At 47.5% G+C, this 26525-nt stretch overlaps 1 protein-coding gene across 5 annotated transcripts in view; it reads right to left on the bottom strand.

Moving 5' to 3' along the window:
• The window catches only part of inpp4b (inositol polyphosphate-4-phosphatase type II B), a 200846-nt gene that overhangs the window by 97517 nt on the left and 76804 nt on the right, over positions 1-26525 (bottom strand). For 4 of the 5 annotated variants that reach the window (XM_035426138.1, XM_035426137.1, XM_035426139.1 and 1 more), the window contains 2 exons: positions 21141-21185; positions 2651-2769 (listed from right to left, as the gene is read on the bottom strand). In XM_035426138.1, the coding sequence (XP_035282029.1) occupies positions 2651-2769; positions 21141-21185 (164 nt within the window). Of the gene's footprint in view, positions 1-1876; positions 2010-2650; positions 2770-21140; positions 21186-26525 lie in introns of those variants that run through there. The other variant, XM_035426143.1, reaches the window with a different exon arrangement.

Below are 26525 nucleotides of genomic sequence, written 5' to 3' on the forward strand. Positions count from 1 at the left end.
GCCCGGGGTGTGAGAGGCCTCTGTGCAGAGGGTGAGAGAGGGCTCTGTGCAGAGGGTGAGAGAGGGCTCTGTGCCCTCCTCTCTGTGACGGCCCGTTCAGGCTTGCCCGCCCGCCCGCCCGCCCGCCCGTCCACCACCGGGCCCCCTGCCCGCCCGCCTGCCCGCCCGCCCGCCACCGGGACCCCCACGCCCACCGCCAATGGCAGGGCAGCCCAGGACACGGACAGCAAGCGCTCCAGTGATCAAAGAGAGAGAAACTGTCTTTGCTCTCATTCACAGCCTCTCTCACAGCTCACACTCACAGATCCCTCTCTCACAGATCCCTCTCTCACAGGCCCTCTCTCACAGCTCCCTCTCTCACAGCTCACACTCACAGATCCCTCTCTCACAGATCCCTCTCTCACAGCCCCTCTCTCACAGCCCCTCTCACAGCTCCCTCTCTCACAGCTCCCTCTCTCACAGCCCTCTCTCACAGATCCCTCTCTCACAGATCTCTCACAGCTCTCCCTCACAGATCCCTCTCTCACAGATCCCTCTCTCACAGGCCCTCTCTCACAGATCCCTCTCTCACAGATCCCTCTCTCACAGGCCCTCTCTCACAGCTCTCTCACAGATCCCTCTCTCACAGGCCCTCTCTCACAGCTCCCTCTCACAGGTCCTCTCTCACAGGTCCTCTCTCACAGGCCCTCTCTCACAGATCCCTCTCTCACAGCTCTCCCTCACAGCCCTCTCTCACAGATCCCTCTCTCACAGGCCCTCTCTCACAGCCCTCTCTCACAGCGCCCTCTCTCACAGCTCCCTCTCTCACAGCTCTCCCTCACAGCCCTCTCACACAGATCCCTCTCACACAGATCCCTCTCACACAGATCCCTCTCTCACAGGGCCTCTCTCACAGGCCTCTCTCACAGATCCCTCTCTCACAGGCCCTCTCTCACAGCCCCTCTCACAGGTCCTCTCTCACAGGCCCTCTCTCACAGCTCTCTCACAGATCCCTCTCTCACAGGCCCTCTCTCACAGGTCCTCTCTCACAGGTCCTCTCTCACAGGCCCTCTCTCACAGATCCCTCTCTCACAGCTCTCTCTCACAGATCCCTCTCTCACAGATCCCTCTCTCACAGATCCCTCTCTCACAGCTCTCCCTCACAGCCCTCTCTCACAGCCCCCTCTCTCACAGCCCCCTCTCTCACAGCCCCCTCTCTCACAGATCCCTCTCTCACAGATCCCTCTCACACAGATCCCTCTCTCACAGGCCCTCTCTCACAGGCCCTCTCTCACAGGCCCTCTCTCACAGCCCCTCTCACAGGACCTCTCTCACAGGTCCTCTCTCACAGGCTCTCTCTCACAGCTCTCTCTCTCACAGGCCCTCTCTCACAGCTCCCTCTCTCACAGCTCCCTCTCTCACAGCTCTCCCTCACAGCTCTCCCTCACAGCTCCCTCTCTCACAGCTCCCTCTCTCACAGATCCCTCTCTCACAGGTCCTCTCTCACAGGCCCTCTCACAGCCCAAGGGGGGGGGCAGGAGAGCGGGCAGCCCGAGCGGGGGGGGGGGGGGCAGGAGAGCTGAAAGGCCCGCCGCTGAGCAGAAGGGGCGTGGCGGTAAACACAGAAATAACGAAAGCGCTGAAGGACTTTCCAGAACAGCGGCCGAGCTGGACTGCGCATAACGAAACGGCCCCAGTTCCCCTCTCAGGGGCGGCGCGGGGCGCTTACAGAACGCCGCGCGCGCGGGTGAGTCAGACAGGAGCGAGAACACGTCCGCGGCGGCCCGCCACTTCCTCCTGCGCTACGCTGCGCCACCGCTCCTGTAGGTGAGCGCGGTTATCCTGCAGAGACGCTAGCTCAGACACCGGAGAGGCAAAAAAAAACACCGCCACCTACCCTCCTTCTGGGGAACCGTAAACACGAGGCCATCCCGCTCCGGCACGGTCCGGAGCTTCACACGCAGCGGGAGACGGAGACGCGTTTGAGCGCGGTAAGACAGGGCGGGAGAACGCGTCTGCTCATACCGCGGGCGGAGAGGCAGGCAGAGGTCCCGGACAGGCAGGCAGAGGTCCCGCGCACGCTAGCTAGCGGGTCAGGAGCCGCCCGCGCTCGCCACAGACCGGCCCCCGAGCCGCCCCAGCTCCATCGCTAACGAAAACACCCTGGAAAATCAAATCTGCGGCAAAGAAGCCCTTCTTTGTGCACTCGTGGGAGACGGTATGCCTACATGGAAAAAAAGGGGAGCGAAAGAAAGAAAGCTCTCACCGACAGACAAGTTTAATCATGACAGGAAGGCGGCTGCCAAGCACCGACAAACCTGCTGAGGTCTGCTCTTCAGAGAGCAGCAGCTGCTGCCTGAACACTTGTGGTCTGAGCCCAGCCTCCAGAGCCCCAGCTTCCTGAACACAGACTCAAATGTGCGGAGAGAGGGAGGGAGGGAGGGAGAAGGAGTGAAGGACAGAGGGACGGAGAGGGAGAGAAGGAGAGAGGTGGAGAAGGAGAGATGGACAGAGGGAGAGAGGGAGAAAAGGAGAGGTGGAGAGGGACAGAGGGAGAGAGGGAGGAAAGGAGAGGTGGAGAAGGACAGAGGGAGAGAGGGAGGAAAGGAGAGGTGGAGAGGGAGAGAAGGACAGCGGGACACAGCAGGAGCGTGCCGCTCAGGTGACTCACCTCCACGACCTCAGTGCAGGAGTAGGCTGCGAGGCTGAGCTCCTGCGTGTTCACCACGGAGATGTGCACCACCACGTTGAGGTGCCTCTCCGGTGCCGGGGTGCACAGCTCCCTGCATGCTGAAAGACAGAGGAGGACATGGACATGAGGCGTGCTCAGGCACTGGAGCACACGGGGGGGGGGCGGACCCCCCCGCCTATCCCGTTCAGCGCTAGAGGAAGTCTCTCCTGCAAGCACGCACTCAAGAAACAGGAAGTCACACGCCACACACCTGAAAAGCACTTTTCATTTTCACTGCAGCGTCAACGCCGCCAAAGAGCTCTCACTTTCTCTTCCATCCTTCCTTCCTCTTTCACATGCTTAGGAGCTTGCTCACTTCACTCTCTCACTCTCACTCTCACTTTCTCTCTCTCTCTCTCTCTCTCCTTCTCCCCCCTCTCTCTCTCTCACTCTTCCTCCCTCATTCTCTCTCCTGTTTCCTTTCTCCCTCCCTCTCTCTCTCTCTCCCTCTCCCTCTCTCTCTCAGGTTGTGTGAAAAAGCCTTATTTTTATGAGGCTCTAATTTCCCCCAACATGGCTGGGCTCGGTCTCCTGGGGCTGCTACAACAGGAAGACACTGCCCTGCTCTGCTGAGAGAGAGAAGGGAAGCCGACGTTTCCTCTACACCACACTCCCATTATTTTCACTTTTTTAACGCACGCACACACACACACACACACAGACACACACACACACACAGCACAGCATGAAACACCGACAGACTGTAACAGCTCAGCAGGGCGCAGAACATTATCACTTTTTACAACACTGCAATTTTTCGCTAACAATATAATGACTCACAAGTAATGGAAACTAGCATGAAATAAAATGCTTTATAGTTCACCTACACAACACAGGAATAAGTGCCGCGCGGTGCAGTCTGAGCCAGCGGCGGGCTAGGCACTGACTGCCAGCTCACTCCTCATTCTAAGAAAACACAACATTACCAAACAAATGCAGACGTAAAACATTCACAGTCCTGTCTGTCAGCGCATCTGAGCCTGCCGTGTCCCAGAATGCCACGGCCCCAGGCTAAGAAGAGCTTGCCACTCTGGTTTTGAGGGGTATAAATTTGTTGTGTCTCAGGTGAATTACTTTCTGATAGCTGGCACTGCCCTGCTGGCGAACGGCACCGTGTCAGAGGGAAGGTGCCCCGTGCCAGAGGGAAGGGCAGCGTGTCAGAGGGAAGGGCAGCGTGTCAGAGGGAAGGGCACCGCGTCAGAGGGAAGGTGCCCCGTGCCAGAGGGAAGGGCCCCGTGTCAGAGGGAAGGGCAGCGTGTCAGAGGGATGGGCCCCGTGTCAGAGGGAAGGGCAGCGTGTCAGAGGGATGGGCCCCGTGTCAGAGGGATGGGCCCCGTGTCAGAGGGATGGGCCCCGTGTCAGAGGGATGGGCCCCGTGTCAGAGGGATGGGCCCCGTGTCAGAGGGAAGGTGCCCCACGCCAGTCGGCGATGCCAAGCGATGCCACATCCTCGCCAGCCTCGGGTGAGGCCAGGCAGGGGCTCTGGTGAAAACCCACGATCTCATCTGAGCTAATGTACGCACGTAAAACTGAGCAATCACGGGCAGGAGCTTATTCACGCCCTCCAATCAGCATGCAGAAGGCATTACTCACTAAAATTCAAAGTCTGTTTGGCTGGAGGGTGATTGGCTGGGAAAATACCATCAGGGACAATTGGATAACAAGCAAAGTTGGTCTTTAGAGTTTGGAGTGGTACAGCGGTACAGTACTGATCACGGCTCTGCTCACGCTCATCTGGCGTTTGGGCCTGGCTGAGCGAGGGCACCGGCACACCGCTCATAAGCAAGGTCACTTTAACTATGACCCACAGACCCTGGCTTATCCACTCTCTCACTCCTGTGAAGCTTAATAAACAGCGTACATGTGTATATGTAATGGAAGGGGGAGGGAGGGAGACAAAGTAAAAGAATTTGAGTGAAAAATGAAAAAAAAAAATGAAAAGCACATTTTTAGGTCACAATCATATACAGTACCTCGGAAAATCTGAAAAATAAAATACTCACGGGACCTGCAGCACATAGCCTGCCTTCAGTATAATTATCTTGAGGTCACGCATTTCCAAATTAATTCCCAAATGACACTAAAGAAGAGTGTCCTCTCTTCACCGCTCTAACACCTGATGGTGTTTGTAGGCTAATTAGCCTCCAACTACCAACAAATATTTAAATGATTAACAATACACATAATGATAAAATATGGAGATATTGCAGTATTGTTTACAGTAGCTATAACTCAGCTGTAGCATGAGCCAAAATAACAAAGGCTTTAGGCAGTGAGCGACATTTTACTTTGTGGTTTCATGTGAATCGTGAAGTCACGAGTTCCCACAGCTAAATTCATGCCAAAATATAATTTTGCATAATTACGGTGTAATCTATCCTTCATATTTGCCAATCCCCGGGGCTGCCTATGGCCTCAGTTTTTGCAGTCTGTTGATTAGAAAACTTTAATTGATGTAGACGTGAAAATTAATACAAATGTGCACCACATCTGCACAAAATAAAAAGGAGACAATATCAAGGTTGAAACAGAAAGTACCGGATTCTCCCTGGATTATGTGGTTATGATAATTCTGTTCAGTTAACACTATTAACATTTCATTGGTAATTCATTGCCTGTTAAATACAGTTCCATTCGTGATAATGAAATATAAATATTTAGCCTTCATTAAAATGTCAGTACTGTACTCACATCTCCTGCAATTATAAAAGGTGAGTGTGTTGAGCCCACACTGAAATAACTGTGGCTCCACTGTTTGTGGCTCAAGGTTAAATAAGGAAATATCATTTGAAATATGATTTGAAATATGAGAGAAATTCTGTAAGCTGGACATGGAGCTGCAAGTTCAAATTCAGGACCCCTGAGTAAGAAGCAAGGATCTTTTGTTTAATTCAAATTTTAAAATGACTACATTTCCCTGTGTAAATCTAAATAATTTTGAATTAGTCTCTACCAGATTAAAATAATATTAAGTGATGTTTTTACAGTAACATTTCCCCCATTCTTCCTGGCTAAATTCTTATACGAGTTCCAGAACATGATTGTCAAGGAACACACTGCAGATGGACAGTAATGCATCATATTTTATAATCCCATATCTCCCTTGGCTGAGGCTGGGGCATTTCTAACTCAGGGGCACGTGTGTCTGTGGCGTGTGAGCACAGCCACGCTAAAATGTGTGAAATGTTTGTCCCAGATTCTCGGCTGACTCAAGCAGATTTTCCTCCATATTTGCCTTTACTTTTGACCCCCCTCCACCATGTTTCCCCCCCCCGTCCAGCCGCGGTCCATGTGAACCATCCCCATTACACAATGCTCCCAGTGTACCCTCATTTTCACAGCGCATGCACTCTGTAAGAGTTGATTTAACACTGAACACTTCACTGTGTTGTCCCTTCTCTGCATTCTCTCAGACTGTACAGTGCAGAGTAGCATTGTGGAGGAACAGAGATAAATAATGTTAATGTATGAACACTGACTCTGCTGAAATGTACACAGTCCCACAGACAGGAGAACTGACCAGGGAACCAGGCACAATGATAAATATGGAATTCCTATGACAGTAGTTGGGTAGAATATCAACACACATTAGACATGCTAATCTGAGAACTCACTGAATGAATGAGCTGTTTGGCAGACCTGTCAATGCTAGAGATACGTTGCCATTGTTCACAGACTTAAGGCAAGATGGCCATTTTTTTTCAAAGATACAAGGAGGATCTTGTCTATACCTGCAGATTGAATGTTTCGCTTTGGCTATGAGCAGAAAAGAATCATGTACTGTGTGCAGCAGGTCAAACGGCTGAACTACACTTTCTCCAACATTAACTGCATGCTTCAGCACGCAACATCTGCCCACACAAGTCATTTTAGTTTCTGATACTGTGACATACTTCGACTGTCAAACAATAAGACTCCAAAAAACTAAGAAACTAAAAAAAAAAGGTCAAAAAAACAAAAAATGAAAGTATATATTTCCATTTAATGTGGAAATGAGACAGGCATGGTAAAGTGTACAGGACAAAAAGAGAGAATTGTCAAAGAGAAAAACTGCATCACAGACAACAGAAAGAAGCAGAGTGGTTGTGAAGGTGTTGAGCTAACCGTAAGATAATTTGCTCACAAAAGACCAAACTATCCATCGCCTCAGCAGGCTGTGGAGCACTAATGAACACACGTGGAAGAGAGAGGCGTTTATCCCAGAGCCCGAGTCACTTTCAGAACTATTTCTACGGTAAATTATTCATTTTTATGATTCTAAAAAGGTTCTGGGTACCAGAGGCTCCCCTGCAGAAAGCAGGCCTACGGTAATCATCATAGATCGGTTTTGCCGCGCAAACGAGACGGAAACGTGATGAAGGACAGTGGCTCGTAATGGAAGCGTAGCAGGAGGTGATTGCATCTCTCTTTACCTTTCAGCAAAACTTTATATCCACCTTCTCAAATTTCCCAACTAGCAAGACAATCTGATCACCAATCTAATCATAGCCAGGAGTGACGCGGTTCATTGCTTCAAAGATCGTAAAAACTGAAAGCAACCGTATTCTTCATCACGTCCCAAACACAGCAGTACTGACACAAACAGGCATTTAACATGCTGCCTCCTTGCTACAATTTACCTGCAAAAACTTTGCATGGCAAGATATGAAAATGACAGTCCATCTCTGATCCAGTCCATCTTTCACATGGAACCCATTTCACTGGCTCTACTCACAAGACAAAACAAAAAAGTTTTTCTCCAATCAAAGTTAAAAATGCCCCAACCTCAAAAGTCAAACAGAGACGTGGGATTGTATGGCAAGATATCAGCAATACAGTCCATCTATGATCCTTGACAGCTGTGTTGGAAGTTGAGGAAGTTAGACAGGAAGAATGGGGGAAATGTTTAGGGAAACTCTAAAAACCTTTTTTTTTTTTAAATTTGTTTTAAGCTGGTAGAGGCTAATCCAAAAAAGGCACAACATGTTACATCAGTAATTCTACTCCAAAACATTTCTTATTTATATGTCAGTGTGTGCTCCTTGCTCAAGCGTCTTGATTTCAAACCTGCGGATTTCGTGCTCCATGTCCAGTTTACTAAATTTCACCACCATGATTTACTTATTCACTTATTTAACCTCGATCCACAGTTACTTCAGTGTGGGCTCAACACACTCACCTTTTATAATTGCAGGAGATGTGAGTACAGTACTGACATTTTAATGAAGGCTAAATATTTATATTTCATTATCACGAATGGAACTATATTTAACAGGCAATGAATTACCAATGAAATGTTAATAGTGTTAACTGAACAGAATTATCATAACCACATAATCCAGGGAGAATCCGGTACTTTCTGTTTCAAACTTGATATTGTCTCCTTTTTATTTTGTGCAGATGTGGTGCACATTTGTATTAATTTTCACGTCTACATCAATTAAAGTTTTCTAATCAACAGACTGCAAAAACTGAGGCCATAGGCAGCCCCGGGGATTGGCAAATATGAAGGATAGATTACACCGTAATTATGCAAAATTATATTTTGGCATGAATTTAGCTGTGGGAACTCGTGACTTCACGATTCACATGAAACCACAAAGTAAAATGTCGCTCACTGCCTAAAGCCTTTGTTATTTTGGCTCATGCTACAGCTGAGTTATAGCTACTGTAAACAATACTGCAATATCTCCATATTTTATCATCACTTTGTCTGGTTAATCATTTAAATATTTAATGGAAGTTAGTTATGGCTAATTAACCCGCAAACACCAGGTGTTAGAGCAGGAGAGAGAGAACATTCTCTACTGTCATTTGCATTGAAACCACAGCACATAAACTCTTTCTATTCACTAACATCGAACTACACTGCTGCTGGGTGATTAAAACTTGGTTAAAAACATGTTTTGTAACATTTCCAAAAAAACATATTTTCCTTAAGGACATACACAAGAAGGACATGCAGTGAGCTAGCCAAGAAAGTGTCGACACTTTCACAGGCACTAGCCAATGTAGGTTACCAGGTCAGCCATCTTGAAAAGATTCAACGCAGAGCTGCTATGTTCATAAAAAGCTGGATGTCTATCCTGCCCCTGGACAGAAAGGCAGGGCAGCTCCTGAGCTGCAGCACAGTACAGTGAAGCTCGCTACAGCAGTAGCCATAACGGTTACATTGGATTTAATTTAATTAATGTTAACTTTTACTTCCTGCGGTTTCAGCTTGTGTGCTTCCTGTGCGCTGGAGCCCCCGTATCCATCGGCAACATCTGCGCTGATTACCCCAGGATGAACGAGGGCCCGATGGCCCCACATTCCAGACAGGTGATAAAACTAATCCCCATTAATTATCCAGTAACAAACACAACAAGTGGACACCGCGTCATCCCATAAAATATTCACTCAAAAGCCCTGCAGAAGGGCTGAGACTGAAATCTGCCAAGTCACACAGCAGGCTGGCAGGGCTCACCGCAGGCCTATATGAGGCACTTCTCAGGGTTTTAAACAAAATGGGTTTAACAGAAATAACCGAGAGGACCGCAGACTCGCAGGCCTTGTGTAAATCCAGTTCTGCGCCATCTGTCCTTGTGTAAACACACTTGATTCAGATTCAGAGCACATCTCAGAATTCCCTAAAATGATGAGCCTTATGGCGTTCTACCAGGGTAGAAAAAAAGGTGCTAACTGAGAGTGGGACGGGGAACTCAAAGTATTACGACGCAAGCTGTCTTCTCTGCGTGTGCGGCATCACCTCTGATTGGCTAACGGGACGAGCAGCTCCATAAAGGCGGCTCGCTCCTGGCCATGGCGGATCACAGAAAATATCTGCGTAGCGACTGAACTCTTACGCGCGTTATTCCTTTCGTTTGTGAGAGGCGCTGCGTGTACCGAATAAGAGCCCCCAGCAGGCTCACAGGGACGGTGTGGGTGCTCTTACACGAGCCCACTGGAGGGAGGTTTGTCCAAATCAGGGCCAGCAGGCACAGAACCGGTGTGCTCTGAGCGCCCGGCTGACCTGCCCAGCGGAAGATTAAGAGCCTCGTTCAGAATCAAATCCTGAGCACAGAAAGACTGAGCACTGATAGATGTCCCCTCAGCGCAGCTAACTAGCCATAGCGTCACCCAGGGAGTGAGCACCAGCGCCCCCTCTGGGGTATTGGGGTACTACCTCACCGACCTGTGTAAACAGCACAGAGCTCCAGCCTCACCAGCCTGTGTAAACAGCACAGAGCTCCTGTAAACAGCAGCCTGTGTAAACAGCATAGAGCTCCTTCCTCACCCACCTGTGTAAACAGCACAGAGCTCCAGCCTCACCAGCCTGTGTAAACAGCACAGAGCTCCTGTAAACAGCAGCCTGTGTAAACAGCATAGAGCTCCTGTAAACAGCGGCCTGTGTAAACAGCACAGAGCTCCTGTAAACAGCACAGAGCTCCTGCATCATTGGCCTGTATAAACAGCACAGAGCTCCTAGCAGAGCAGCCTGTGTAAATAGCACAGAGCTCCTAGCAGAGCAGCCTGTGTAAACAGCACAGAGCTCCTGACACAGCGGCTGGAAAGCTCACAGGAGCGTGAAAAGAAGGGGGGAGGGCAGGAGGGGCAGGACGAGTGCCGCAGTCTGCAACCTCAAAGTGATGGACTCAGCTCTCCAATCAAAGCGATGGACTCAGCTCTCCAATCAAAGCGATGGACTCAGCTCTCCAATCAAAGCGATGGACTCAGCTCTCCAATCAAAGCGATGGACTCAGCTCTCCAATCAAAGTGATGGACTCAGCTCTCCAATCAAAGTGATGGACTCAGCTCTCCAATCAAAGCGATGGACTCAGCTCTCCAATCATAGCGATGGACTCAGCTCTCCAATCAAAGTGATGGACTCAGCTCTCCAATCATAGCGATGGACTCAGCTCTCCAATCAAAGCGGAATAAAAACAATGTGTGAAAGAAATAAAGGACAAATGTGTCTGAGAAGTTAAAAAGGAGTCCAGTGCATTATTCTTACCGTGTGTGCAACCCGGAGAATAAAGCATAACAGAGCGTGAGCACGTCGCCGGGTGATACTCACTCCGTTCATTGTTCATGATTAGCCAAACATCAACCTACTGCGTTTCAGTGAACCCTTAATGAATATGTTTTCACAGCAAGAGAAACTGCAAAAACAGAAATGCAGACAATGATCTGCCGCATCGCTGGAACCCACAGGCTGCGCGAGGATTAGACACTAACAGCCCAGCCTATTTCACCGGCGTTTAATAAAAGCCGTCTTATTGTGTCCTGCGGTGTTGTCTGGAACGGGAGTGCGGGAGTATCGCCCTCCGGCAGCAGACTGTGGAACGCCAGCCTTGACATTCTAACAGCCTGATTGGAGCCTCATGTTTGCAATTCAACCTCCTGGCATCACAATGAGCCCAAGAGCGGCAGCCACCGCACCACAGTGACTCACGCCTGCGTCTACACAGGCCGTGAGGACAGTGTGTGTGTGCGTGTGTGTGTGTGACTGCCTGTGTGTGTGTGTGTGTGTGTGTGTGTGTGTGTGTGCGACTGCTGCTGCGTGTGTCTGTGTACGTGTGAGACTGAAAGAGCAGCCATCTCTAGGACAGGATATTCCAGGATTCGCTTGTTCTAAACTTAAATTTCCACATTTCCTCCGTTGAAAATAGATCTCAAAGATCCCTGATAACAGCCTGAATGATTCGGCTTCTGATTGATCCCATTGTTTCTCCCTGGCCCCTGAATCTAGAGCAGCTGCATGTGGCAGCAATCTGAGAATCCTGAAAATGTTTTCCTCAGAAATTACTACATTTTAGATAATTATAATGAATTACCACTTTAATTTTAACCGAGTTTTATGATGCAGTATTTCAAGATGAAAAACTCAAGATAATGACGTGCTGAATTTGATTTTATCCATATTACATTTGGAAATATTCATTTTCAAATGTTCATAATTATATCTTCAGCTATTTGTGGAAAAGGATATATTTACAATGTCTAGTAAAATGGATCTAAATTAGCAGTCCGCATTACTTTGGGGAGGACACAAGTACCAAGGTAATAGAAATTGAAGTAGTCAATCATTAAAACAGTTGGTAATTACAGGAAATATTGCCTTTGAGTAAATATTGCATTTGAGTCATCTATTTAGATAAATGTTGCACATATAAAACATTCCCTTTTAAACTACTAATGGCTTAGTAATGCTGAACCTCTCGCTTGTTCCAAGCTGTTTAAGGACTGCGTGGGTTTGGGTATCGAGCAGAACACAAAGAACCATTAATTCATGGGAACATGAGTATGAAACATCCAGCATATTCAGGAGGGAGAATTTTTGCTTTATCAATTTGCGAGGAACAGCTAAAAGGGCAGCAGTGGCCAAGATGGGCCATATAAGGCTGGTCTTCCCCAAACCCCCCCCCCCCCCCCAACTCACATCAGCTTGGCTGGGAGAGAGGAGAACCACGACACCGAACAGAACATATGAAAGCAAATCTGTGTCACAGCATTCAGCCTCACAGACGCGCCCCCTGCTCACAGCATTCAGCCTCACAGACGCGCCCCCTGCTCACAGCATTCAGCCTCACAGACGCGCCCCCTGCTCACAGCATTCAGCCTCACAGACGCGCCCCCTGCTCACAGCATTCAGCCTCACAGACGCGCCCCCTGCTCACAGCATTCAGCCCCCTGCTCACAGCATTCAGCCTCACAGACGCACCCCCTGCTCCTTCCGGAGAGAGAACGCTGAGCCTGAAGCTCAAGTTATTTCTAATTATACTTCATACCCAACTTTACTTTGAAGGCTGAAGATTCTGCGAAGCAAATGAAGGTGGCGAAGCTTCAGAACACGGTTGGGTTGGGCCAGATTTTAGTACAGCTTTGCTGCTTTGTGCTGCTCATTAAACTAAGAATATGTAACCTTCCATTTTAATGAACTAAAAAAGTCTTGTGTACAGTAAATATCCTGCCACTTGGTACCTTGTTATAATTTCACAGACTTTAGTTTATGGCTTCTTTCTTAAAGTAAAGCATTAAAATGTTTCCTTAGACGACAATATATATTTTAGATTTTTTAATCAACTCTTCACTGCTTACTGTAGCTGAGACACGTAATGGACCAGGGGACCACTTCATCATCATCATCATCATCATCACCTTCTCAGCACAACACAAGTCTTCTTTGGCAGAAGCGCTAACTGTCGCATTGCTGTCTCACATTTTTCACACTTTTTCAAAGCAGTTACTGTAACACAGAAACACAGATCCAACAGAAAGACACACAACTCTATTGGATAAATCACACCAAACAAAACGAAAACAAAATGACAGCTGATAGTAATTACGCTCATAAAAAGCATAAATCTTTTCTTCACCAGTGCGAAACCCAACTGAGGACCCAAATGCATTGGTTTCCGAATGGATAAATATGTTCGGGCAAATGAGAAACTGTAGAGTGATATTTCCAGGAAGAGCATGTTCACTTTTCTTTTGCACAATTGCTTGATTTGGCAAAATGCACTTTAAACAAGAAAATCTCCACCGATAAAAATCTGATTTCTAATTCAGAATTAGTGAAAAAAATTACTTTTCAAATAAGCACATAGGCTCCTGAAGTAAATAAACAGACCAAGGCAAGCTAGACGATAAAATCATCAAAGCAAAAACTGTTATTGTAAGAGTTTCAATATTAATGTGGGCTCCTGTTCTCAAGATGCAATTAGTTATTTTGGTGAGTGATTCACTAAAATTTAAGCGATCACCATGACAACTGTGTCCCCCCTCGCTGTGCCTGTGACCCAATACAAATTAAACTCTCAGGTTTATCTCTGAGTGTGTGTACTGACGCCTGCCATTGTACTGTAGAAAGAAAGCTTGGTGTGGTATCAGTTTTAGGAAACTGCATTCGTTATTCGAGACACAAGCACAAGGTCTCTCTCTGCCCGAAATTAAACTGAGAGTGAGACGAACCCGTTTGACCTGCTACTGAGTCCAGACTAAAAACAGCTGCGGCGGCAGGTCCAGGGATTACTTTAAAAAGGATCAGAGTTGTTGCATTATTAAAAAGGAAAGCTGTACCAGAGACACGCTGAAGCTCTGCAGAATCATTTCAAAAGGAAAAGGACGTGATGATTCCTGAAATAATGCATGCGGCTGTGCATCTCCCATCAACTACACAATCTTTATTTATCAAATCAGCTCAGCGCAATGCAAGCTGTCGTGGCGTGACGTGATCAGATAAAGCACGCCAGCACAGCATCACGTAAAAGCACTGTCATCTGGGTGAGCGTCTGTTGCTATGCCGAGATGTTTTTTTGCTTGAAAGAAAAACAACTTGCTTTTCCCACAAGGGCTGGGGCAGTATGATCTGAAGCACAGCCGATCGCAGTCTCTTCAGGGCTAACCTTCAACCCTCACGTTATCCAGGGGCTGCCCTCACGCAGTCTCTCTGCACCCATTTTACATTTCAGTTCAATCCGAAAAACTTCTGTTCCAGTTTTTTTCCCTCTATTTATCCATTTGAGACGGCAAATTGCGCAGTAATCTCATCCCATTCTGGGAACATGGAAATTCATGCAGCAGAGTTGAGGCTTCCTGTGCTTCCATACCAGATTGGCAAACCGGGGAAACCCCCAGACTGTCGGGGAGGAACTGCTACTGCGGGGAGATGGATTTGATCGTTTTTGGGGAAAAGGTCGCTGATCAGCTGAAACACATCCCACTGTCACACAACACAGCTGCCCTGCTGCTCATTAAAAAAAAGTTTGGGAGCCACTGCCCTGGACGGCTAGCCTGTCACATCACAGGTCAGCTCATGCTCTTCGGAATTACCATGATGTTGGACCCAGGTGATGTGAACTGCAGGTTAACCAGATAAAACCTTTCATATTTCTCTTTACATAAGCAAGTCAGTGTGCGAACGTCCAGTTTACCTCACAAGTGCTGTTGCTTCAGGCCCATATGCATATCAAAACCAAAAAATTACCTGCCATGAGAATGTTAAATAAGAAACGCTGGAGCTGCTGAGAAATTAAACTGTGTGACAGACGGCAGCCCAGAGGGCCACCTACAGGGAGCCAGAGAAACAAACACCGTCTCACAGCGGCTCAAGGGCGGCCGGGCGGGAGGTCGTCTGAGGAAATTCCCAGCATCCCGCGGGCTTAATCCCGACCTGCTAAAAATAAGGTACGACTGGAACAGTCAAAGACTTAAATAAACCTGACACTGAGTGAGGCTGGTAAAGCGGACACCCACACACACTCAAGCCTCTCTCTTAATGAGATCTCAGAATGCTAGCGTCAATTAGCAAGCTGGCAGCCAGGAAGCTACAAATAGGCACATTTATACTGTATGCCATATCATTTTTCTTTTTTTTTTTTAACCCATGGTTAATTTTGTGCCTTTGATTTACATTATATTTAATTAAAACAAGGAGATCAGGGATCACTGAATTGCACTGAAATGACAAGGAGACTTTTTTTTCAACTTAAAACTAATTTTTCTTTTATGACCACGCATAACTCCGTGCGAAGTGCTCAGTGTGCTTATTTGAATTGGCACGTGTGTGTTAATGATGGTAAACATCAAGTAAGAAAACACGTCTCTTCCGCCATGTTCCCCCTCACCAGCCAACACTCACATTACCAGACCAGCCACACACCATCTTTAATATCAGTGTACAGTACACTGCTTCAGTGCTCGAGACCAGGCATCAGTGAGCTCCATAATGTGTGGCTCTGTCCTCCTCAATTTCAGTCAAACAGTTCATGGAGGTTCAAGTGCAGATTCCCAGCTTTAATTAAAGCACTTTGTATATATCACCCCCCCATTTCAGGTCACCATAATGCTTGGGACAAATGGTTTCATAAGTGTTTCTGATTAGTCTGGTGTGCTCAACCGCTTCATTAGCAGTTAGAATCTCTATAGATTCTAACTACTACGCACATCTGCCCTTGATTAATGGAAATGACATTTTACGTGAGTGAGTATCGCTGCATTAACACACACAGCACAGGGCCTGTAAAAGATATCCAGTGGAGCATGAGCGTGTCAGAATCTAATGGCATCAGTGCACCATAACTGACTGAAATGAGAAATCCCACTGCAGCCTAGACATGAAACTGTCACAACAAGGCGAACCTTGGATTTTTTAAATAGCTGTGATCCTACGAATGTTCTGGTGAATTCAGCTTAAGAGTTTTAAAGGTAGCTACTGTAGCACTAACAACTAACAAAACGTGGGAACAGACTGGTCTCCATTTTATGCACTTACTGTACGTCACTTTGGATAAAAGCGTCTGCTAAACAAATGGTCCTCATTTCAATGGAACAAAATATGTAATTAGGATTTGTGTTATTGGTTTTTTAGTGTCCCCTGAAAATAGCAGCTATTGCACTGAGTTTGTCTTTCCAGAGAATGATGGTCTAGTTCTTGATAGTTAAGCATCGCCGTGCGCGAGAGGAACGGATGCCGTCGCTCTGATTTGTGAACGTGATTCAGCTGCTGAGTGCTGCACAGAGACATCGGACCTTTTAGCAGGATTTCCCTGAGAACAACAGTCTGTGAAAGAGCTGAAGAAAGCTGCTGCACAGAAATCTGCTCCGCCAAATTTTGCTTTAAAATGAACTCACTGCAGAACTGTGAAAACAGTACATCGCAACAATTCAACAACACATACAAGCTTCCGAGAGCATGGGACCTCATTATGTATTAATATTATAACATACCAGAACAAATGATAGTAATTAGTGTACAATCTGGAAATAAGAACAAGCAACTATCACAGATAATATGGAGAAAAACCTGCCTTCATTTGAGCTGTTGTGGCAACACTGGAACAATAAAGATAGTGACATACTGTCACTTTAACAGAATGTCTTCTACAGACCATGGAGGAACAGAGTATCAAGAACCATAAAGCTTTGCTTAAAAAAAAAAACAAGTCACAATTACTGTGAATACTGAAGCTAATTCAGAGCACCATAGAAACAAATTTGAAAATAATTCCATCTCCAGATTCAATACTTGTCAAGTGGAACCACAGTAACCAAGCAACAAGCATAATAATGAGAATCACCCCTGCTTCCAGCTAAATTATTTTTCAGAAAAAAAAGTCTCCTATTGACCTAATCTTTGGCAGAGAGAATCAGGGTCAATTGCTGACACATTTCAGCCCAGCGTCCATAATATACATAGATTTTCAATTATTTAAAGAAATAAAATGGTCATCCACAGTAGTTCTACTGTAAGAATAATCTCCTAACAGTACGGATGTCACAGGGCCTGCCATGTGATATGAGTTCCTCTATCGCTTTCATTTTCAGACTGGATTTGACTGAAGATCAAAGATCTGAAGATATTTTTTGGTGCTTTTAAACAATAAGTGTTTTAGCCACCACCTATTTCTCAAAGTTAGACTGCCTGAAACCAATCTTATATCTAATTAACATCTAGCCTGCCTGCCACAAATCCTTTGAGTGGTGATTTACACAACAGACTCAGAAACCCAGACTAGCATGAATGAAGAAGGATATTTCTGTCAGTACTCTGCCTCGCTGGTAAAAAATAAAAAATAAAAATGCACAAATGATGAAAGAACGCTAAGGAAAAGGATCAAAATGGTGTTATTAGTATTCAGTCACTTCATTTCAAACTGATGAGGTAAAGTCAGAAGTGCAAAGCTTTAATGATTTCTCTATTAATTTTCTGAGACAGTCTGTTCAAAACAGGCTTCATCACACAAACACTCCCAGGCCCATGTACACGTAATATATTCTCCAAGTAACAGTATCTATGCACATACATTCTCCAGTAATTTTTTAATAGCTATGCTGAAATGCTGAATTGTTTAACATGCTAATTCAATTTGCTGTTTTCTGCTTAAGCCTAAACAAGATTAATTATCAGATCTAATTTCAACTACCCTTAAAGCCTAATAAAGTATATTTACAAAGGAAGTCAATTATGTTAAACTAAGAGAAAGAGGAGACAGAGAGAGAGAGGGGGTAGTAGAGAGAGAGAGAGAGAGAGAGAGTTGAGAGAGAGACAGAGAGAGTCAGAGGAGAGAGAGAGAGAAAGCGACAGAGAGACAGAGAGAGAGTCAGAGGAGAGAGAGGTAGAGAGACAGAGACAGAGAAAGAGAGAGGTACAGAGACAGAGACAGAGAGAGAGAGAGGTACAGAGACAGAGAGAGACAGAGAGAGAGAGAGGTAGAGAGACAGAGAGAGAGAGAGAGAGGCAGAGAGACAGAGACAGAGAGAGAGAGAGGTACAGAGACAGAGAGAGAGAGAGAGAGGTAGAGAGACAGACAGAGAGAGAGAGAGAGAGGTAGAGAGACAGACAGAGAGAGAGAGAGAGAGAGAGAGCCTGTCAGAGATCAGTGTGCAGGCCAAGCTGCTCAGGCCTGTTAGGGGAATCACAGGAGACAGTGCAGCATCGCTGCTGGAGGAAAGCGCTGACCGGGGGCTCGGGAGCGGCTTCAGGAAGGCTTTTCACCGACGCCACGGCAACCACTGCAATGCAGAGGAACCCACTTAGCGGGAAAAGCCGTGCGACCTCTCCCTTCCAGCCCCGCCGCCGCGGCGAACATGTGACCTTCGCTCAGACTCCCCCATCAAAGGAAGTGGCTCTTTGGCTCTGTTTGGGTCTGATCGCCATGGCGCCCAGGTCTGTGGATCCCCATTGGCTACTACCGAGGCATCATCAGGCTCTGGAGGAGGCAGCCAGGGGCCTGCCTACCTTTCCACACACACTGCGCCAATCCCACACTGCGCAAAACCGCACACTTCCACACACACTGCGCAAAACCGCACACTTCCACACACACTGCGCAAAACCGCACACTTCCACACACACACTGCGCAAAACCGCACACTTCCACACACACTGCGCAAAACCGCACACTTCCACACACACTGCGCCAATCCCACACTGCGCAAAACCGCACACTTCCACACACACTGCGCAAAACCGCACACTTCCACACACACTGCGCAAAACCGCACACTTCCACACACACTGCGCCAATCCCACACTGCGCAAAACCGCACACTTCCACACACACTGCGCAAAACCGCACACTTCCACACACACTGCGCCAATCCCACACTGCGCAAAACTGCACACTTCCACACACACTGCGCAAAACTGCACACTTCCACACACACTGCGCAAAACCGCACACTTCCACACACACTGCGCCAATCCCAGTGCGCAAACCCCACACATCCACACACACAGCGCAAAACCGCACACTTCCACACACACTGCTGCTGGTGATGGGTTTGCCTGCCCCCTTTCCAAACCATTTACTACACATTGTCTTCTGCATATGAGGAATGTACAGGAATGCGTGTGTGTGTACATATAGTTGGGTAGGAGAACTTGTGGAGTTGATGGACTGACATGATGTAATTTTCGTGTGCAGTCTTGTTCTATGGTATGAGGGAGGAGTCACACTAAGGCCTCACTTGTTTACTTCCCTTTTCTCTCGCCCCCATCCCGCCCCCGCAGCGCTGTCGATATTTTAGAGGGGTGTAAACTAATTGGCTTGTGCTCTGTAGCCCTGTAACCCAAAAGTTAGGGGACAAGTGGGGCTTGTGTCCATGGCAACCTTCATCCGCCAACTGCTGGGCAGGGGGGTGGGGGGGAAATGGATCACAGGCTCACTGAACTCATGAACAGAAGGCTGGAGTTTTGGCTGCTAGGCACAGCACTGCAGCTCAATGCACAGAACTGCTTCAGGAAACAGCCAGGGACATAAAAAAAGAAAAAAAAGATGTGATAAACAGAAGCTAGGAACTGAAGCTAAAGCACCAAGCAAGAAGCCGTCTATTTCTGCAAATGCATCGTGTAAAAACAGACCCGACACTCACAGACACACACACAAAAAAAAAGACACTCAGTAATGAATGCATCTCTGCCAAGGGCTGCAGACAGAGAGTATGTACGCGGGGATGTTGTACATCTCACTATCAGACTTGACTCCAGATGAAACGGTATCGCTTCAGAGCTGTGGATGAGTGAGTCCACAGAACCACTCTTACTCAGAGCAGTCCGCCTCCCTGCAGCCACTGCTAAGCCTCATTTTGGATGGTCCAAACACGGGAGACAGCAGTACCCCCACACGGGCACACAGCACGAGAAAAGCAATATATTCCCAGCCAGGTTCAAAGCAAGCAGCCGGTTTCACCCCCCTGGGCTGGACACGGCTAATTCAGCTTGATGGAAGACTCCCAGGTCCAGAGGTAGAGACGGATCATTTACATGCTGAGCAGAACATGGCTGCTCCCGCCTCAGTTTACCCAAAGGCTAAAGGTGCTCTGACTCGGTAATGGGAGGACCCTGCCCAAAACGTTTCCCCTCAACCACAGCAACTGTACATTTTACTTGATTCTTTGCCGAAACAATTTTAACTGCTCCTTCTACTTCACAGATGGATGATCAGGAACTACTATTGGACACAAGAGCTCCTTCTACCTTCTTTTACATAGCCAGGCTAAATCAGCTATCCTCGCCCTATATGGGTAAAGCACACTTATGGACCTACTCATCACAGGCACAGGCCTCAGTATTTTAATGTAAGACCTGAACCAAAATGTCCCCCCTCCAGTTTGACAGCCACTGCAAGTTATAGAAGCGCAGAATGTCAGACGTCACTCCTATGGATCCTGCTTGTTTCTTCATGCCCTGTCAGTCAGACCAGACCGCGGATCACAGATGTGTTCTGAAGCGCTGTCACTCAAAGCAGCATACAGTATACATGTTTTTGAAGATGAAAAGTAAAGCATATACGCGCGCGCGCACACACACACACATACACATTAAAGGCATACTATGCAGGATTTCCAACTTGAAATTATTATAAAATAACAATGCTCAGTCATTACTATAATGAGACATGATTCCAGAAATCTGTAATACAATGTCATAAAGCTCCTAACAAAGCAAAAAGCCAAAGCAAAATATCTAGTTGCTTTGTTGGTGCAGGTGCTTCATCATCTTGGGGGTGTAGGAGGGGCTGAGAACAGAGGGAGGAAATGTTTTTGATTGTAAACACTGGAGCGAAGCAAGGAAATAAATCCTGCATAGTATGCCGGTAGGAAGGTTAAATGAAAGCACACACTCAGGCATGCAGGAGGTACAGTGGGGCAGTATATTTTAATGGAAGAAGAAGCTGAAGTAGAGAAGAAAGAATAGGGGCGGCCATGAGGGCTGAATTTCACATTTTCATGGGGCCTAAAAGATGACTACCATTTACAATTTTCAAGATCAAAGCTTCAGTTCAGGAGAGTATATCTGAGATGAAGAAATCCCTCTTAAGGAACAGCAAATTCCATCCCTCCAGAACTGGAACCCAGTGCTTTCGATCGCTCCCCAGCCGGGCGACAGGGCGATGTGAGTCTACGCTGGCAGGGTGGGAAACTAAGCACTGGCAGAAACTGAGGCGAACGGAAGAGTGACTCTTACCGAGGCTGAACTCCACCTTCGGCAGCTTGGGAACCAAAACCGCGCCTGCAGGGGGAGAGAAGCCGAGAGTCACCTTACAGTCCTCCAGCAACGCAGGGCGCTGAGCGCATGGAGGAACGTTTACACGAATAAGACACACCAGCGTAAAACAGCAACCCAGAAAAAGGCATCAGGCAGAATTGTACAGCGCACCTGCAATTCATGAAGCACTGCAATATTTAGCACGGCTGCAAATGAATTGTGTGTCGCGCAGAACTGATTCTACACATCGCGGTAATATAATCCATCTTCAGAAAGTTAAAAGTGACAGAAGACAATAGCTGAGAGAGAGAGAGCTGACTGACAGCGGTGGAGCCTCAGATTAGGTGAAGCGGCTGCTGTTTGTTTACGGGACAGCCCGGTGCGGCGGAGGGAAAGTGCTGAAACATTAGCCGCCCCTGGAGCTTTGCTGACAGGACGTGTGATGATGTTCCCGCTCGCGCTGCGGACAGGACGTGTGATGATGTTCCCGCTCGCGGTGAGGACAGGACGTGCGTGATGATGTTCCCGCTCGCGGTGAGGACAGGACGTGCGTGATGATGTTCCCGCTCGCGGTGAGGACAGGACGTGCGTGATGATGTTCCTGCTCGCGCCACCTGCCTGCGTATCCTCCCTCCCTGACGAGCACAGGCTCGTCACGCCTTAAACATCGAGACGAGTCCCCAACCTTCCACACGCGCGCTCCGGCTGCTTACCGCCTCCTGCCGTTCGCATGGTACGGAAACGCCGCCTCCTCTCAGCGTACCGCGCGCCGGCCTTCGCACGCGCTCAGACTTCACCGACGCGCTCGCTGAAGGAGAGGCAGCGTTTTAAACAGAGGTCACGGCGGCGCTGAGAGCATGAAGGTGAGATGAGAGGAGGTGCGAGATGAGGAGGTGCGAGAGGAGAGGAGGTGCGAGAGGAGGAGGTGCGAGAGGAGGAGGTGCGAGAGGAGAGGAGGTGCGAGAGGAGAGGAGGTGCGAGAGGAGAGGAGGTATGAGAGGAGGAGGTGCGAGAGGAGAGGAGGTACGAGCGCGGAGACGAGAGGAGGAGGTGCGAGCACGGAGGCGAGATGAGAGGAGATATGAGAGGAGAGGAGGTGCGAGAGGAGAGGAGGTGCGAGAGGAGGAGGTGCGAGAGGAGAGGAGGTGCGAGCGCGAAGACAAGAGGATGAGGTGCGAGCGCGCGCGTCTGCTGCAGCCTGTTCACGTCGAGCCGTTTGCTCAGGAGGAGCCGCCGCGGTCCCGGCAGCCGAGCGGAATTAAAACACGTTTTTAATTAATGGCTCACGGAACGTCTGCCGGCTTCCCGGGACCACGGGAGAGCCGGGACAGACGCGGCGAGGCAGGCTATGTAAATTTTTTCTTGAAGGGCGAATGAAATGAGGTGTGCCCCACCGGCGACACGGATCTAGAAATAACAGCGGCCGTCAGATTTATCGTCTGAGCGGAGGGAGTACGGCGCGCGGCGGCGGAGAGCGAGTCTTCTGGGGAAGAGGCAGTGTTAATGGGCGGCCGGGGACGCCCCGTCTGTCTCACTGATGCGTGTTTAACCCCCCCGGTGCAAGCTCTGGGGGGGGCAGGATTACGCTCGCTGTGGAGCTCTGAGAGGATTAATGTGGGACACTCCGTCATATCCACCTCTCTCTCTCTCTCTTTCACACCAGGTTCCTTTATTCTGAACTGTTCTCAAGTATCTGACAGACAGATAATTCACCTGCCAAAAAATTGGAAGCCTTTGAATTTGAATTGTTCACTGACTGAACCCTTGGAAAATCTATGTAATTGCAGAAAAATCAATGTCGGTAGTGCGTAATTGTTGAAAAATTAAAGTTCACCATCAAGTGTAGGTTGTTGTTTGTATAAATAGCACAGAGAGGTAATAAATCATGTAAAAATGGCCTGTAGAAGCTCTGTTTAACCTCAGTGGCCTGATACTCCAGCTTAATGAACCACATCAGTGCCTTTAAGGCCGAAAGATTTCACATTATCCCGGCTGAAAAATAAATAAATAAATAAAATCCAAAGAGCAACCGGAGTCTCTGCACAAAAACAGCTGAGTAATAAGGCACAGACTGCCAGCTGTCCGAGTTCAGCTGCTGCATCCCTTCACTTGATTAACGTTTGTGAGGAAGAGCACTATCAACAGCTGACTGTGATTCGTCATCACACCTGTCAATCAATAAGACTGAATGCACGGTTTTCCACGAGAGTGTCACAGTAACACATTTACAAAACATTTTACCAGATTGTTAATTAAAGGTTAAAAGGTGGCAGATGCCTGCACTGGACCCCTGTGACACTGAAGCACTGACTCTTTGAGCAACACCTTCAATGCACAGGTGCAAACTCACAGTGGTTGAAGATGTACAGTAAGGAGCACAGCACAGTACCATGGAGGCTGTAACTCTGGGGAGGGGGGGGCTGGGGGGGCACCACGCCTGCTGGTTTCCTCATCTCCTGATTATCAGCTGTTAAATGTTTAATTCAGGTCATTAGGAGGGAAGACATCTCATCCGGTGTTTCAGGTGTAAATCCGACGCTGATTCAAATGCAAGCAGATAGCGGAGTCGGCCTGTCAAAGAGTCCAGCGTTATGAAAGGAAGCTCCTGGGGCCTCCGTACCTGAACCTGGGAAGCTGCAAGTAATAAAGCTCAATATTGAGCTATGATCCCATTTCTGGGTACAGAGAAGATCCTGTGATTGCTGTGGTTTCAGTGCCATAACAAACTAATGGGAAAACAACAAAATTACACACAATTACACTCCAAATTAGTTTTTTGTTGCACATTGCTGACCTGACACTTCACGCATATTTAATAGGGCACTGTTGTGTGACGATGCTAATGAGTGCATTTACGTTAATTAGAAATTAACCTAAGAAACTAAGACTACCATCACTGCGAACCCCGTGCCAGACGTTGTTTGGGGAAGGTAATGCGGTCACGCCGCTCTCCGGTAAAGCCGGGCGTAATGGAGATGGTTCCAGAGCTCCGTCCGGCTGCTCTCACGCGGCATCGACCGATCTCCCAGCGATCTCGCGCCACGTCACACCTGGCAGCCGCTCACAGGGCTTAAGAGCTTAAGAGATAACCTTGAAACAACGCCTCAAACTGCCCGTCTCCGCTTCAGCGGCGCGCGGCCAGAGAGTAGATTTAACTCCAGCACCCGCTAATTAATCACGTGAGCCAAAACCACAACCGCGCGTTACGAATTTTAAAAAGGCAGAGCGCGTTCCAGGCTTCTGTTTGTTGCATCTGAACGTCCGTATCACACATTTCACGTTATAGATCAAAAGCTGACGGATGTAAAATTTATCAGAGGCATAGAGGCCCTAATCATCTGGCATCTGGGGAGAACGAAGCAAATCGACTGCTGTTTAGAATAGGCAACAGGTTTGATCATATCAATTTATATGATAAATGACAGATCATGCAGAGTTTAAAAGGGATACCAGTGTAATACTTCTCATAACATAATTCTCCTCATTGCAGCTACCTACAGACCCATTATCATCAGGAGTATCTGGGCAGGGTTAACGTGTACAAAGCTAATAAAAAATGTTATTAGTCCTACTCAAATAACCATAAAAAAGTATGAATAATACTTTGATGAAAATATAAATAAAATGGTTTTGACAGACCAGTATGCTGATGCACTTAAAATTTCATTTTATATGGCCAATAAAACTTCGGCATGGAACCGTTTTGTGCGGGGAGGTAAGTGAGTTTCAGTAGTGGTCACAAATTAAATTTATCTTGAAGCCTTTCTATGATTCTGAATGCAAAACACCTGCAGCACTTTTAGTGCGTAGGGGACACAAGAACAGAAAAATTCCGTTTTAATCTAAATACAGGAATAAGGAAGAAGAGCGAGGAGGTATGTGGGTTTTATGATTGCATATGAAGCAAACCACACACACTCGTCTTTCATAAAATGTACTACAAAGCAATATGTCTGTAACTCGCAGTTTGCTCATCAATGAACAGACACAATCCATCTTCAGAAGTGCTGATCAGTCCGCTTGCACAGGGACACTTTGGTCCATGAAAACCAATTGAACGAACAAGAAAATAATTATTTTCCGGTCGGGCTGGTGCGAGCTGTAATTAGACTGGATACTTAACTCTGGGCACCTTTCGCTCTCCGGGAAGGTTGGCAGTAAAAGAACCGCGAGCCGGGATGATACAATGCAGTAATATCCGAAAGCTTCTCTACGGTACGGCACGCGCTCAACACTCCCGCTGCTGTTCCTCATCAACCTGGAGGCCCCGACTCGCGCTGGGGTTTCGAAAAATACAGACATGGAGAAGAGAACTGTCACCTCGGCTATTAAGGCGCACGAACAGCGCATTGGTCACATGCCCATGGAGGGTGTGCTGCCACTGTTCCTGCTACAACAGTGCCGTGTTAGCGCTAAAGCTAAAGCGATACCCATGCCTTTACACACTCACTTTAACTTAAAAGGCGATTCGGGACAGATTTTTCTTTCCACTTCTTCTCGTTCGCTAAATTTTGAAAAGAATGTGTCGGTTTGTTGGATGTTTACTTGTTTTGCGAGCGCACAGAATTGCAGAACGAGTTTTATGACTTATTTTTCTCCCGTTTCCTTTCAAAGCTCACTGCGGTGTTATCTGGGGGGCTTTGTTTGTTCTCTCAGCGCAACTACAGGCAATTCTGTGAGCCTTCATCGACTTCATAGAAAACGGCTCGGTAAGCAATTAGGACTACGAAGAGACTGGGGACAGGCTGGGATTGCATTTGGGATAAGAACAGGCGGCTTCGTTTAGCGTAGGGTGAACCGGACGCCTCCAGGTCCCGGGCATCGCGGTTGCATTCGGAATCACAAAATCAAAGATTAAATTATTAAAAACAGGCCTGGCCATATAGTAGCTCGTTACCAAAACTATTTAAAACTATTAAAGCACAGCCAGATTTAAGAAATCTAGGTTGCATTCCAGAGTTTTCCGTTGAGCTGTTAAGCCTTTAAGTCCCCAGTGAGTGATCCCTCCGCGTGACGTGGCTCTGCACCACCAAGAGGCCTCGGAGAGTCGGGGGTTACTCCGTCACAGACGACCAAATATTCTGCTTTTTTATGTGTATTCACTCATTCACTCATTCATTCATGTATTCATTTATTTCACAGGGACTGCGCACAATAGATATTGCACCAGATTTCGCTAAAAGCTCATTTCCATCTGTTGTCCCTGGGCGGTATGTAGGTTACAGCATTAAAAGCCGGCAAAAATCATAGATAATAACATTATACAAAGTTTAAATACCAAAGCGTCAGCGCTTGGACCATCACAGTGCTTTTACCATCACAGAATCAGCAATTCATGACTTCATTTATGAATCATATTTCCTC

This window comes from Anguilla anguilla, chromosome 7 (genome assembly GCF_013347855.1).
Source record: "Anguilla anguilla isolate fAngAng1 chromosome 7, fAngAng1.pri, whole genome shotgun sequence".
Taxonomy (NCBI): Eukaryota; Metazoa; Chordata; class Actinopteri; order Anguilliformes; family Anguillidae; genus Anguilla; species Anguilla anguilla.